The sequence below is a fragment of the Bacillus rossius genome, chromosome 10 (assembly GCF_032445375.1).
Source record: "Bacillus rossius redtenbacheri isolate Brsri chromosome 10, Brsri_v3, whole genome shotgun sequence".
NCBI classification, from domain to species: domain Eukaryota; kingdom Metazoa; phylum Arthropoda; class Insecta; order Phasmatodea; family Bacillidae; genus Bacillus; species Bacillus rossius.
The window spans coordinates 26,749,856-26,765,862 of NC_086337.1; the positions used below are offsets into that span (position 1 = coordinate 26,749,856).

The window sequence follows — 16,007 nt, forward strand, 5'->3', positions numbered from 1 at the left end:
CAGCTGAAAGAAGTTTCAGCTTTCTACGAAGGCTTAAAACTTATCTCAGGTAGGTATGTTTGATTTTTAGTGAAACCTTAAAAAAAATTATTTGGCTTTGATAAATATTGTTTTTGTACTTTCATGTGTCGGAAAGTAATTACCATTAAATTTAATTTTTCAGATCAACTATGACACAGGCAAGACTTAACCATGTAGCTGTACTACATGCTCATCAACATGAGCTGGACGTACTTGATTTAAACGTCATCGCATCTCTATTTATAAGTAAGAATGAGAGACGGGGACTTGTGTTTGGTAAACGATAACGAGCTACAGGCAGTCGGGCACTAGTACAGCAGAAAGACTTTAATAAAAAAAATGTACAGTGTTATTTAAGGTATCGAATAGTGATGTGTGCTCGAGATTTTAAATGTGTAGGGCTAATTAGTCAAAGTAGTCGTGACATAAGATGTAGCCTATTATGTGGACAAGAAGGCAAAGTTTATGAATTATAAACAATTTTATTTAATGTTTCCAAGTGTACATGTTTTTTTAAAATTTAGATTGATAATATCGTAAATGAATTAGTTGTAGAAAATCGTTTATAAAAATGTCACAATGATTGAAAAATAATACTATTTAATTCCATCCAAGTAAAAAAAAAAAGAGAGCTTTTGCCCTCCCTGCCTTCCGCCCAACTTTATTTGTAAATTATTCACTCATCAAATTTTATCTTAAGGAAACAATAATAATTTTAACATCGATGTATCCAATGGTTAGATACAAAAACTGCTTAAAAAGCGCTATTTTACACTTTTAAAATCAAAACTTTCCGGTGGAGGACCCCCGGACACCCCGTCTTAGTAAGAGGGGAATGGGTTTACATGACATCAAAATCATTATTTGTCCCCCCCAACTTTATGAACACAGCTACGCCAATGCAGTCATCACTGCTTCAGCAAAATCATGGATTAAAATTATTCAATTTTCAAAGTTTGATTTGCAGTCAAATAACTGTACATCTGCAACCCTGATTACTTCATCATGGTGCACAGTACACAATGCTTAATAATGGTATGTGCAAGTGCCATAACAATAGTCTGTACAAGTGCCATAACAATAGTCTGTACAAGTGCCATAATAATGGTCTGTACAAGTGCCATAATAATGGTTGGTACAAGTACAATGATAATGGTATGTGTGGGTGCCATGATAATGGATGTGCAAATGACATTATAATTTGTATGTGTGAGTGCAATAATTGTGGTATGTGCAAGTGCCATGACAAAGGTATGGACAAGTGCCATAATAATATGCACCAGTGCCATATTAATGGTATGTGTGAGTGCCATAATAATGGTGTGCACAAGTGCCATAATAATGGTATGTGAAAGTGCCATGATAATGGTATGCACAATGGAGTGACAATGGCATGTGTGAGTGCTAGGATGATGGTATGCACAATGGAGTGACGATGGCATGTGCGAGTGCCAGGATGATGGAGTGACGATGGCACGTGCGAGCGCCGGGATGACGGCACTGCGAGACCCCTGCAGACTCACCGCCCTTCTCCTCGGAGCGCAGCGCGACGCCTGCGCGTAACTGGGGGTCGAGCGCGGCGAGCCCCGCCGGGGGGCGCGGCGCAGACGCCAGCGAGAACACGGCCAGCGGCGCGAGGTCGTGCGGCCAGGACTGCGAGTCGCAGCTGCCCACGCTGCTGGCGCTGCTGCAGCTGCTCAGCGTGTCCGCGGAGCTGCCTGCCACCACACGTCATCGACCAGTCCTTATTTAATTCTACATGCGAACATACAGATATTTTTTTTTACAGCAGCAGACTGTTGTGGGCAGGGGCGCAACAACAGGGGGGGGGGGCAAGGGTGTTTTCCCCTCCCTCTGAAACCTTGAAGTGGGGTCAAACAGGGGCAAAGGAAGTGCTGTGTAATCAATTTTTAGATAATAAAACTGCTTAAATAGCACCATTTTCCACCTTAAAATACAAATTTTCCCGGGGGAGGACCCCCGGACCCCCCACTTCAATAGGGGGATCGATGATTCTTTATAAAAAGGTATATTGCCCCCCCCCCTTTGGAAATTTAGTTGTTGCGCCCCTGGTGGGGAGTACCATTTTTATGGTGCAGAGAAAAAAAGTAAGCTGGCTCCAATGTAAGAAATGCAGTCTCCCCGTCGAAAAGTGTTGTGCAGGTTTGTTATCCAAAAATGGTATCGTGATATCTGCACAGACTATGACAGCAATTAAAGACTACCTCGTCATTTCTGTCATATCCACGTCAATTTTGATTATTGTTAAATAACTTGTTAAAACGTTATTTAAATGTAATTTTAATTTTTTTTTTTTTAATGTGGCGTTATTGTAGCCAATACGGATGCAATAACACAACTATGCTTTGAAAAATACTTGTTGATAAAAATAAGAAATGCATTATTTACTAAAATATTTCAGCATCTGAAACATTTTGGTATTATTTTTGGGGTGTACCTACACATTAGAAGTACCTACATTAAAATAAACTTTAATTTAAAAGTAAAATGTAATTTTGAAAATTGCATCCCATTAAACTACCTATTGCAGTCATTACCACAGTGCAACTTCCAAAAAATTACTTCATTTTTTTATTTTACTTTATGGTTGTACACCCCACAAACCATTGTCGACTCAAAAGTGTGTATATATAACGTCTTATATTTTCATTAACTGTTATAATTTTTTACAGATGACTTCAAGGCTGATATATTAACTGAAAGATGAAAAATTTTAGTTGAGTTCATTAATGGTCAAAATCGAACCGATATGTTAGAAATACGGAAAGTTTTTTTTTTTTAACTGAAATATCGCTATAATTCTCTTAGTATAAAAAATATTACATTCAATTAGAGTTATACCTCCTAAGATTAATACCAAAATATTTTGTTTGAAAAGTATTTTTGATGACACCAGGGGTGTTAAAAATAAGGGTTAATAGACAAAAAAATTCATAACTCACTTTGTAGCCACAATATGAAATCTAATGGACATTCTTGTAAACCATCTAAAAATATGTTTAACTTTTTTTTTAATTAGGTAGTCATGTCTCATAAAATGTGAAATATTATTTTAACTATTCACAAACTAATGCATGCATATATGAAAATAGCCATCAGGCTTGAGGTGCTGGACGCAAATAACACACGAGGAAATTACTTTTCTGGGGGAAAACAAAAAAGGACATATGTAATTTTCTGACACGGGCACAACCGCTTTCCCCCCTCATCTGTTCCTCTTTCCTCAGCTTCTGATCCGCCACAGATGTTCGCTGAAGCTTGGAAGTGATGTTTATCGAGGCTGCCGATGATAGAATAAGAGGTAAAAGTTCTGTGCAACGTATCCAAGTTTATCCTTTAATCCTGATGACACGATCCTATGTACATGATGATACGGTGGTTCATGATGCTGGCTGTTTTAATTTATAACACTGAAAGATCATGGACATAGTAAAAACTTGTTGTATAACAATGAATTATGATTGTAAAATATATCCAAAAGAAAAAAAAATTCTGATCAACCTGACATGTAATCTGTAGGTATTGTGATATTTGAGTTTTTGTTATGTCCAGGATCTTTCAACGCAGTAAATTAAAACAGACAGCATCATGTACCACAGGATCATGCCACCAGGATCAAGGAAGGGATAAACTTGGAATAATGTCCGTATAAGATAATGTCCTCGCAACAGGAGGATAGTGCGACCTTCTCAAACCACGTTGCCCTTGGTAAGTCCACGCGGCCGGCGAAAGTCACAGCTTCCCCCCCCCCCCCCACCTACACACACACACACACGGGGCGTCGAGACGCAAGGCGACGCCCGTCGAGACGCAAGGCGACGCCCGGCGCCTGTCGCAGTCCGGTCATGCTCACTGCGGGGCCCCGCCCAAGGGCTTCAAGTGACCACGAGAAACATGCCATTCATTCACTGACCCAGCGTCCGTGCATCTACGAATTTGTTTTGTTTTTCTATTTTGTAAAAGTGGATGGTGGGTTAGGTTAGGTTAGGTTAGGTTAGGTTAGGTTAGGTTAGGTTAGTTCTGATAAGTTGTCGTTTCTCGTCTGATTGAGTGTGCCCAGTTTAAATGGCGGCTCTGGGCTAATTATTTATGCATAGTCCACCTGAGATGATTAAAGAGCTTGGGTGGGTATTATTTCAAGGGAGGAGAAGGGTGTAAATGTTAGACTGTATAATGCAGCTGGGGACTAGGATACAGAAAGGTGGGTATAGAGGGCGGACAGATTACGGGTGGAAGTTCCAGAGGAAATGGGGCGAACGGAAAGTGGCAGGAACGCGTCCCTTGGGAGGACAGGAAGGGAGTGGAATGGGCCGGATCAAGAGATTCTAGAACCAAGGGCGCCGTGGTCACACCTTGCTTCTATATTAGGTCCATTACGTTATTAGCGTAGCGCGCGCCGCTGTGGTGACGGCATGCTTCGCGCATCCCGTACTCTCTCCCAATTCTCTCTCTCTCTCTCTATCTCTGTCTCTCCCCACCAAAACTCGTCACATCCTCATCTGCACACACGACGGACGCCGCCGTGTCCTGTCGACCCCCCTCCCCATCCCCCCCATAGCTACCCAACTTCAGAGGTCGTCGGCGCCGGGGTCCGCCAGTCCAGACCCAAGGCCGTCGAGAAGCGCGATAACTCACCTCGGCAATCAGCGCCCGGCCAACCCGTCACGTCTTAATTTTCGTCACAAAAAATTCGCTAAAGATAATTTTAAAAATATATATATCAGGGGCGCAACAACAGGGGAGGGGGGGGGCAAGGTTATTTTGCACCCCCCCCCCCCTTCTGAAACCTTGAAGTGGGGGCAAACGGGGGCAAAGAAAGTGCTGTGTAATCAATTTTTAGATAATAAAACTGCTTAAATAGCACCATTTTCCACCTTGAAATACACATTTTCCCGAGGGAGGACCCCCGGACCCCCCGCTTCAATAGGGGGGATCGATGATTCTTTATAAAAAGGTATATTGCCCCCCCCCCCCCCCTCTTTTGGAAATTTAGTTGTTGCGCCCCTGATATATATGAATGTGAGCGAGTTTTTCAGTACTCGCCAGAGATTTATAACGTACTAGCTAAACCCGGCCACGCTTTGCTGTGGCACAGTTTAATATTAATTCATTGTTTAATTTAATATTTTACTGTGCATGGCTGTGGAATGTAATAGAAGAAATAAAAATGTGTTTAGCTTAAATATTTTTATTGTAAAGCTAATGGAAGGACTACATTCCTTGTTTTCCCATTTTTTGCATAAACATATAGATCAGATGGTTTACCGACTCTGGAGCACCCGACATATAACTGTCCATGAGAGAAGCATTCATTTTCTAAATTCAAACTGCACACTTGCAAAGATTGTCCTTGTGCTTTATTGATGGTCATAGCGAACGCAAGGCGTATTGGAAATTGAAGTCGTTTGAACTCGAACGCCATATCTGTCGGAATAAGTGGCATTCGTGGAAGTAATACTTCTTCACCTTTATGAAGTCCAATCAAAATTGTTGCTTCAATAAGATTATCCATTAATTTTTTAACTACTAATCGTGTACCATTACATAATTTAGGCTGACAGATATTTCGAAGCAATATAATTGGCACACCAATTTTCAAATTCAAAATATGTGGTGGTAATCCTGAAACATCGAGTGAATTGAGAAATTCCGTTGGAAAGTTCACTGCTTCATTTTGGTGCACTACTGAATCAATAGATTTGTATGTCATTGTTTCACCTTCGATTCTGTTTATAATACTATTGTTCATATCGTGTACGTCAACATTTTTAGCCGCTAGAATGGCTCTTTCGCTCAACCATGCATGATTTTTGAATTTTGTTTCGATGTTTTGGAATACCTTGTCTACTAATTCCTCTTTTGAATCAACGATGTTGCATAAATCAGATGATAAGCTGATTTTTCCTGTTTCTGGATTTGTAGGTACAGTGCCGTTACCAACTTCAATTAATTGTCTTGAAAATATGACTGCTGTTGGATCGTTCTGAAGTTTAACTCGCATATTCGTGGTTAAATGCATTTTTTTTACTGTGCTCCAAAAATTTGAATATTTTTTAATTTAAACGTATTTTTATCAATAGAGTCGAAAGAATATACTTTCAAATTAAATAAAGTTTTTTTATTCTTTCTTGAAATATATATATACATATTTGTGTAAATTATAGTCGTCAAGGCACAATGGTCGAGTAGCCTGATGTGCTTGAACTTCGACAACATAGTACAGCATCGTCGAGCGTGGTCACAACTAAGTTGGGTGACCATGATATTTAGTTATAGGAACTTTTTTTCCGACTTTTCCGGTGGATTTTCCCAAACTTTTATTTCATATAAACACTCTTCTGTTAAGATGCAATGTTCTGTGAAAATTTCAATCCAAACCATCGTATACTTTCCGAGTTTTGCGGCCAAATACATACGGAAGCTAAATTTTTATATATATAGATAACCTCGGTAACGAGCAATTTCACGCGTTCTCATTTACAAATACACTTGTAATTATGAAACTCGGACACGAAGTTTAACACAGAATTCCTTAAAATAACGCCGAGCGTGATAAATATATATTCGCCAATTTTTTTTTCCAACTATATATCTAGACCCGAATCATACGTGGTTTCCGCGAAAACCGCTAGAATTCGCTGCCGGAGCAGCTAGGTCGACTATTGAATCATTCGACTTGTAGACCGAAAAAAATTTAAACCATATAATAAAAACGGCTCTGATAAAAGAGAAAAATACTTTGGAATAAATACTAAACATCGGCTTTGGATATGTTTTTTGACAAGGTATTTTTATTGAGATACTGTCAATATTTTTAAAATTCACTGAAAAGTTAATACTATAATGTTTTCCTTTCGCTTTGTGAACCTTAGTTCGCGCCATCCGCCACAGATGACAGCACCGTGGTTACACATTTCCGTTCCAAGCGACTTCCGTTCCATGTACGAAATTACTCGTACGTTTCTCGCAAAGTTCACAAGCCTAGCCTAACGCGTGTGTGAGTGTATGCGTATGTGTGTGTGCGTGTGCACGAACGCAAACTATTTGGGCTCAAGGATGTAACCAGCTGAAATCAGAAAATTTGAGTAGGGAGGGGGGGGGGGGCGGTCAACCTCTTTTCTTGAAAGAGGGTCCATGGAGTAATACGTCACAAATAATAAAAAGGAAAAACATATTTTATATACAAAAAAAGTATTGGTACGTGGCCACCACGCGCTTTACAAGTGAAACTTCATACATAAGGATATGGAATCTTAATAATGAATGGGTTTATGATAGCTAAAATATCATATGTAACCCTATTGGAAATGTATATACAAATTGTGTTAATTATAATCCATTACCTGTTCCAACATCAGAGTTGAAAGTTTAGAGTTGCAAGTCGCGAAAGTTCGCAAAAAGGAAAGTAGGCCTACACGAATTCATGCGCTGTTGCTATCATTTACAACCCTGCCCCATCGAGCAATATTCGTTGCATACGTTACACACGTTAACTCCCTTTCTGATTTCCGCTACTCTGTGATTCTGAAATTACTATACCGGCTGTAAAAAAAGTTTCACATCAGAAATGAACAATAATTTGATGGGATTTGTCACGAAATTTATCTTACCACAGTGCAATTCTCCTTTTCTACTTTCTACGTCTGAAATATGCGTGGGGGTTGGGGGGGAGGATGAGTTGTTTCCCCCTCCCCAGGATATACCCATGTTCGGCGGGGGGGGGGGGGGGGGAAATCCTTCTTTTCACAGACGAGAGAGCCAAACGCCCGATCGTGCATCTTCGGTTTTTATTTTTTTTTTGTTCATTGTAACTCATGATAATTAATGGTCAATTAGGTTAGGTTAGCTACATTATAAATACTTTAAAACATTGTGGACGGTTGATTTGGTTAGGATAGCTACATTAAAGATACTGTGAAATCAAAAATCAAAAAAGCGAGCATGAACTTCGGGGAACTTCGGGTGTTGCGCTCTCGTCTGTGAAATGAATGCTTCCCATGTTCGGGCATCTGACTAGGGGCTGGTGAATTTCTGGTTCCTCGTCCTGAGGTCCCGAGGCGCAGCAGGGTTGAATGGGAGAGGTAGGTCCGTGGGAGGAGGGGGGGAAGAGAGAGAGAGAGAGAGAGAGAGAGAGAGAGAGAGAGAGCGAGGCTGTTGAGGTGCGGCAGCGACCTTGCGCGGCGCGTGGCATGAACAAACAGCACGAGCCGGTAACCCAACGCGCGCGCAGTTGGGCAACAACTCCACTGCTCTCCCACAGCTCCGCCGCGCACCTGTCGGCGAGGAGACATCCTCTAACGGCCCCGCCTAGCCACGGATGTACAAACAAACATCCCTCCTCCCCCCCCCCCCCCCCCACACACATACACACACGCGTGATCAACTCTAAAGGGGCCCTCACACTGGCAAAAATTTCGTTCAATATTTTGCGCACAATTATTGAGCTCATTTTTGTACAACAATATTGAATGGTCTGGACCCATCACACTACGCAAAAATATTGCGCAATATTTTGTCAGTCCCCTCACACGGCATTCTCGTGCTACAAAATATTGACGGGTCCACAAAACTTTTCTAAAATTTCAGAAAACTTTTGAACACTCCATAAAATATTGAACAACCTTTTTTTTTTTTTTGCGCAATATATTTCCTCATACTCTCAATATTTTTGTACAAACACGACACCTTCAAAATATTGAGTAAAATTTTTGCCAGTGTGAGGGCCCCTTTAACGGACGGTTCTGACTTATTAGTCGTTAACCTAACAGTCGGTCGGAACAACTGGTGGCTTCCAATCAAGTCGGAGATCCGTCCTAACGGCGGAGTGTGGGAAACAGCGTCCCGCCGGTCCAAACAATCAGTCACATCAGCTAGTGTCGTGGCGGACATCTTTGTTTATACTCTTTGGTTACTTTAACATTTCCTCCCCCCCCCCCCCTCCTTTTTTCTAACTAGAAATGCAAATGCAACTACAAAATCCAAAGTTTCTTCCATATTCCACGATGAAATGATACATGCGACAGCAACGCGGCAACCGCAAGACTGATCGTGAGGCGGCGTGATAAAGTGCTTCTAGCGCGGTATCTCTTCTACGACGCGCAAGGTTTCTGAACTGACGCGCAGTCTGCATATGGCAACTATGAGATTTGAGTGGTGACCACAACATTAAATGGTGGAGAATTGTAACGCCCGTTGAGTGCTTTCAAGAATTCTTAACGGGTGTTTCATTCCTAAAAAGCGTTAAAAAAAAAAAAAAAGAAAAAAAAACTTTTTAGCCATCTTCGCTCTCATAAAAATACAGTTTATAGACGAAATACAGAAACAAAATTATTCATCCGCCCTTACTGTATTGTTAAAGGTTTTTCGTAGACAGACACCAATCGGATAGGTATCTTGAGCGGTTTTCAAATAGCTTGGTTCTTTTTTTTTTTTTCTGAAGCACTGCAAGAGTGCCCAGGTAGGCGAGGCCCTTAAGAAAAATTTTCTTTCAGCGTTCTAAAATGAAATTTCCTTACGGCCGCTCAGTTCTATAACATCATCAGAGCGGAAAAAAAAATAATAATAAATAATAATCGCAACGAAAAAAAAACATTAAATGTTTAAAAAAAAAAACGATAAAGTATGCTGATGTGGTTAGATCCATAATGTTTGACATCAGCTGATTCATGTTTTTCTTTCTTATTTTTCATTCTTGATTTTTTTTCCTGACAAACAATGCAAAACCGCTATGGTGTACGTAAAAAAAATTGTATTCAATGGAGAGAGAGAGAGAGAGAGAACTGGAAGGGAGAGAGAGGTTCGCGATAAGCTTCACATTAGTTTCAAAAATGCGTAGTGCTTCCGGCGGGTAGGAAATTGGCGGGCTCCCGGACATTCCGCGCACAGTTGGAGGGGGGGGGGGGGGGTAGTAAACCATGGCTTCCGAGACATGTGGTTTTCCTCGCCGTGGAAGCACCGGGCGGGAACGCGGCGATCACGGTGCGAGCGCTGACTCCCGGCTGCCCCCCCCCCCCCCTCAAGGGAGTCAAGGCCCGCCCAAAATGGAGAGGAGTGAAACTCGGACCGACGCGGCGGCACCTCGGGCGGTCAGCTACACGCGGCGCGCCCGCACCTGCCTCGTTCGTGCCAGCTGCTTCTTGTGATGTCACCGACAGCGGCCATCTTGCTTTCAACATCAATCCGCCCATAACAACTTACAATATTGTTTATTTATTTATTAATTATGTCATGCATGCTTTGCTATGCCCCTTTCAATTTTTTTTTTACATTTTATAAATTAGGTACACATATACAAATCATTGTAAAAATCTCTCTATAGACCTTTATCCATATCTCTCCATATCACTCTATATCCCTCACTATCTATATATATATGTATATCTCCCTCTATCTCTCTCCATATATCATCTCTATCTCTCTGCGTCTATATGTATATTCCAATCTACATCTCTATCTTTACAAAAACCGAAGACGAACACACATACATTAATTTATATTTATATATTTTACCTATCAATATATTTTTTACATGTCACAGATGTGACATAGGTATATAAAAAAACGCGCGTATTCGAGAGCAACATTGTGTAAAAAATTTCAAAGCAATCGGTGAAGAACTTTGAGAGATTTAATATTTTGAACATACTAACATTTACATTTTTATTTACATATATAGGTTTTCAAACTTCAGCATCTTTAAGTGTAGTAGGTATATGATTTAATTGTGATGGTCGAAGTTACAGCCATGGTTCACGTTTTTTTGCGAATTGGCATGTTATTTAATCAAAAACTGAGCCAGCATGATTTAAGTTATAGAGATATCGAATGATATATCTTAAAGAGAAATGTTCAACCTATTTTTAGGAATATTGTTAAACGCAATAACGTTTTTACATAAGTTAATAATGTTTGAAATCAGACTTTTTTTTAAAGCTTCGGCACCATCAGAATTATTACGTCTCTACCTGCAATAAAAAATAAACGAGTATTGAATTTTATGTCCAGCATATCATTGGGCATCAACCTTTCTAAACAGACTTACTGTTAGTTAGAAATCTTCTTTTAAATTTAATTTTTGATATGAAAAATTTCTAGTAAAAATATTTGTTTTTAAGACGTTGTGATGTATATTTTTGGATAAGTCAGTGTCATACTTAAAGGAATGACGTCTTGACTTTGGTAGTACAACAATTTAAATCAGAGCAATAGACGGGCTGAATAACCAAAAACCAACGTTTACTCCTATAATGCGAGGTTAACGGATAGTTGTCAGTTCAGCCAACAGAGCGCAGTGCAATACTCGCTCGCTGCACGCGCTGGTACAGTGATGCCAAGTCGTCGATATTTAGGTTTGAAATTCAATGGTTAGTGGTGACGTAGTGCGCGCAATTTGTACTATTATTCACGATGAGCAAGAGGAAAAGGTCTTACCGCAATCATAAGCGTAATAAAATAGCTTTGTCGGTTTCTTCCTACTGGAGAATACAGAATACTACTAACAATTCTGCACCATTATTAATAGCATAAATCAATCCAAGTGCGCAAGAAACTGAACTGCAGGAAATTTCATCACAGTAAGTACTTCTGTTATTTTTAATTAGACTTAATTCATAACAACAAAGAAATGTATTTATTTTCGCTAATGAATCTTGATAGTAGAAACTATTGAAAAGCTATATTCTGATTGGTAACAACATGAAAATAATTCAACAACGAGTAAATAATTATAAGAAACTTGGGTACATTTTCCCCATGGAAAAAAAATGCGAACGGTGGTTGTGCGCGGTAATGCGTTTTGCTCATGTGAGAAAATCTTACCGGTTAAGTTTCACGCTCAATCCTTTCACTGGTTTTTCGGCGTATCCCAAAATTAAAGGGAAGGGAGTCATTTTTTCGGAATTCGACCGCTTTCATACGGCGAGGTTCCATGGTGCCATAGAATAATGGACAATAACAAAAAACTATTTAAATAAATATATATTTACAAATTTCCCATAGTTAAAGGTTTTTATCATTGTTTCCCTCCCCTCCCCATTCCAAATATGTCACGCAAAAAGTGTTGGAATGTCATGTTTTGAACTACAACTTTATATGTAATAATTTAAATGGGACATATTTGTTGAAGTGTTATTTTTTAAAGAAACACGACTCGTTTAAATTAGCTCATTCAAGCAGTTCTGTTTGCCAGTTGCTATTAAATGATGGTGCCACGCAATAAGATAAAACAAAAATGTTACGAAGGACAATAGCATGAGGAAAGTGCGTAATTCTTGTTGGAATTAGTACTTATTTCGAAGGAAATTTCGCCAAATTGAACTCGAAATGTTCAACAAATAAAGAGTACCGCGGATAAAGGCTAAACGTGTTGAATAAAAAAAACTAACCAGGAGTCGTGGTAGTTCGAAATTATTTCCAATTTTACTGTTGGATAGTTTTAATTAATGAAAATTAGATCCTGGAAGTTAGGAAATATTTAAATCCCGTTAAGTTTTTAGACCCTTGGTTCCTGGCAACGGCTTGCGTGGCCGAGGTTCCAAGCCCGTATGTTGTTGATTCACGAGTAATTAGAGGAAAACAAGTGAGAGCCTGAGTATATTTCAAAGGCAAAAGTTAAGTGCAGGAAATACATAATTTTTTATAAAATCCATTTTTGAAGGAGTATCATGACTATTTGATTTCAAGAATGTGGGGGGAAATAACGTAATGGAAACAGGCGTTCAGCCGTCGCGCGGCATCGCACATGGTTACGCGTCTTGTCTGAGTCTGTGTGCGCCCAGCATTAACGAAGGCCAAATTTCAATATCGTACGTTAAATAAGTTATTATGGCGTAAAAACTGCTGAAACCAATACGGTGTTACTCAGTTCTTCTCTCTCTCTCTCTGTCTCTCCCCTCCCCCCCCCCCCCCTTGTAGCTATCTTTCCCCTTATCATACACCTCCATCAAGACCGTAGCGAAATAAAACAGTTTTTTTTGTTGGACCTAGAGTATTTTTTTTATTTTTCTGAGTGTCTTATTCTTACGCAATAATTATAATATTATTGTATAACTATTTTATAAAAATTAGTAAAAGTGAAATAAAATATATTTATTTCAAAGCCATAAAGTATGATGTCCGCTAGAATTTAGGCATACCTTAACCCACACATTCATGGTTTGATAAACTGCCTGTATCATCGAGATATATAATGACTAAAGGGGTTAAATTGGTAACTGAATACTGTTAGGCGTGAAAACAAAATACATAGTGTTGCATGGTGTATTTTGCCCAGCGAATAAATGCTGTCATGATGAACATTTGTGATGATTGCGACGATAATGGAACACGGCTTTTACCCAAGGGGATCTACCCTAGAAGTTAGTAAAAGGGAGGGGGGATGCAATTTCACTCGGTCATGGACAGGGCACATTCGTTGGTGAAATTAAATTATACATGGCTCTGCATTTCAGTCACTAACACGCTCGCTAACCAAATTGTTTATAACTACATAACTGATTGTGGCCAGGCCTCTGGCCAAAATACTGTTTTGCCTTTGAAACCTTTTTTTATATAAAAAAGAAAAAGAAAATCGTTTATCTTTGTTTGCTTTTTTTAAATATCTTTAAATATTTAGATGTTATATTTAATTGTCAGATTAGTTTTTTAATTAAAAGTTATTTATTATAGCATTTTTAATAATATATGGTTTTTAATTCTATTGTATCGCTTGTGAGTTGCGCGGGATTGCGGAATCAGTTTCCTCGTGTAGAGAGTTTACGCGACAGTTGGCAATAGGAAGTGTCAGCTGGCTGCCCAACTATATAAAGACGTTGGCCGGACTGTGTGTGAAGTTCGGAGTCCGCTGCTAGCCGAGGCGAGACCTCGTAGCGCCTCGCGCGCGGGGAGTCAAATGGGCCGGCGACTGTTGGAGTGTACAGGCCTTGCCCGGGCGCGGTGCAGAACTTTTCACGAGACTTTGGATTTTATAAGATGAGCCTCGAGCGCGTTTGTTCGGCTTTCGGGGACAGGACAGGTCATATTTAATTAAAGGCACGAAGACATTTTAAATGCCTTGTTTGAGATTAGCTACGAGTGTTTTTGCTGCAGCGACGAGAGAATTCGTGAGTACAGCTGTTCTGATTGTAGATGGTGTTGGTTTGGATAAACTTAATTTATGCTAAGTGACTTTATGGTGTGCCAGAATCTCCGTTACCGTTTTGCATGCACCTCAGTTGTTTATGTTATCTACCAAGTGCAGAGGGTAGATACCACATTATCTACGAAAAAAAAATTGTTTCTTGCTTCTTTTACGTGTTACTGACAGCGAAGCGGCACTCACGAATAGAAGCTATTTTACCCCAAATCTGAAAACATCCATCACAGTTTTAAATCTCTTTCAAGTGAACTTGCAGTATTTAATAAGTTTGATGTTTGCATCAATATTTTTTTTCCTTGCGTGTTGTTAGGAGCTACAGTAAAATTCAGGGAGTGTTCAACGAGGCATGTACTCCGAATAAACGAAGGGTCCTTCGTAGTTAGAAATAACTGGATCTTCGTAGAAACTGCGATGTATTCCTTCCTACCTCCCGAGTTATTTGTTCCGTTGTAAACTGGGTAAACTGCAAAGTGTGTTTTTGCTGCGGACTTACACTCTGATCGAGATAAAAAAAAATTACGGGTGCAGATGCAAAAAAAATGTACACGTCGACAGCCAAACATTCCTATAAAATATATAAATAAATATATAATAAATATAAGCGAGGTTTTTTTTTTCGTGCGTGCCGCTTTAAGTCCACAACCCACCCCCGCAGCCCCATGCGGGTTACATGGTGTGGTAGCCCTCCATCGCTCATCCATGAAGAAGGTTTCAGTTTGGAACTGCAGGGGTTGGGTTCAAAGATATGGGTGTAAAAAGAGGGCATCGCACCAATAGACTTCTCATGGGAAGCCGGTGATGCAACTGGGAATTGAAGTACCGAAGTGGCCTAGACAGATTGTTCCTGAATGTTCGAGAATGTTCGAGAATGCCCTTAAGGTCCTTGCCTACCCGGGCACAGAGACGGTGTGCAGAGCGTCAGGGAAAAAAATTACGCGATTTGAACCGTTCGAGATATCACAGAGTAGGGAATGTTTACGAAAAGCATTTAAGAATTCGCCGAGGGCAGATAAGTGGTTTGGTGTCCAGATTTAAGTTTTTATGCCGTAATTTTTTTTAGAAGAGTTAAAATGGCTAAAAGTCATGTTTTTCAAAGTAATATTTAGGTTTAAAACAGTCGGTGCGTATTCTTGAAAGCACTGAAGATGGAAGGTGTAATGCAAGTCCCTTTTAATTACCTTCATGCAATGTTACGGTCACCGCTCAAAATTTCATAGCTGCCCTGTGTACGACGAGAAGACTGCGCGCCAGTCCAGAGGCGACACCGCGCTAGAAGCACCAGCTAGTCCCGCCTCACCGACACAGACACACCCTTGACTAGGCATAGGGAGGTGGGTAATGCACATGCTGCCATGTCTGGTTGCACGTGTAAGATGACCGCGGCCTGTTGACAGGACATGACTGGACTGGTTTGGAAGGGAGGGGGAGTGGCGAGGTTGCGGTGTGAGTGTGTAACCTGAGCCCGGGCGGCGCGCGCTGACCAATCACGCGGCTCTATTCAGATGCGCGCGCACGACCTCAGACCAGCTGAAACCGCGGTGCTGCTCCCCCCCCCCCCCCTTGTACTATCGGGCGGCAGAGCTATACGCAATATTTTTTTTTTAACTTAATATTCACGTAAAATTACAGACGTTTGTAAAATTTGTACATTTACATGAAAACATCCGTATAACTACAAAATAGTGTTCGCTGTAACATTTAGTATAATGTTGTTCCAGTATCTCCAATAGTTAACAGTTATTTGTGAAACTTTCCCTGATTAGCTTTCCAGTATCAAATGCGCACATTACTAAGCATGATTAATCTTTCCCGTGGTTTAAAAAAAACGACG

The 16,007-nt window shown here is 40.2% G+C and overlaps 2 protein-coding genes across 3 annotated transcripts in view; one reads left to right on the forward strand and one right to left on the reverse strand.

Annotated features, from left to right (window-relative positions):
- The window catches only part of LOC134535881 (uncharacterized), a 125,868-nt gene that overhangs the window by 13,427 nt on the left and 96,434 nt on the right, over positions 1-16,007 (reverse strand). For both annotated transcript variants that reach the window (XM_063375227.1, XM_063375228.1), the window contains exon 2: positions 1,545-1,739. In XM_063375227.1, coding sequence (XP_063231297.1) covers positions 1,545-1,739 — 195 coding nt within the window. The remainder of the gene's footprint in view (positions 1-1,544; positions 1,740-16,007) is intronic.
- Positions 13,889-16,007, forward strand: part of LOC134535882 (U11/U12 small nuclear ribonucleoprotein 25 kDa protein-like) — a 160,924-nt gene continuing 158,805 nt past the window's right edge. Inside the window, exon 1 of the mRNA XM_063375229.1 lies at positions 13,889-14,141. The gene's annotated coding sequence lies outside the window, so the exon portion shown is untranslated. The remainder of the gene's footprint in view (positions 14,142-16,007) is intronic.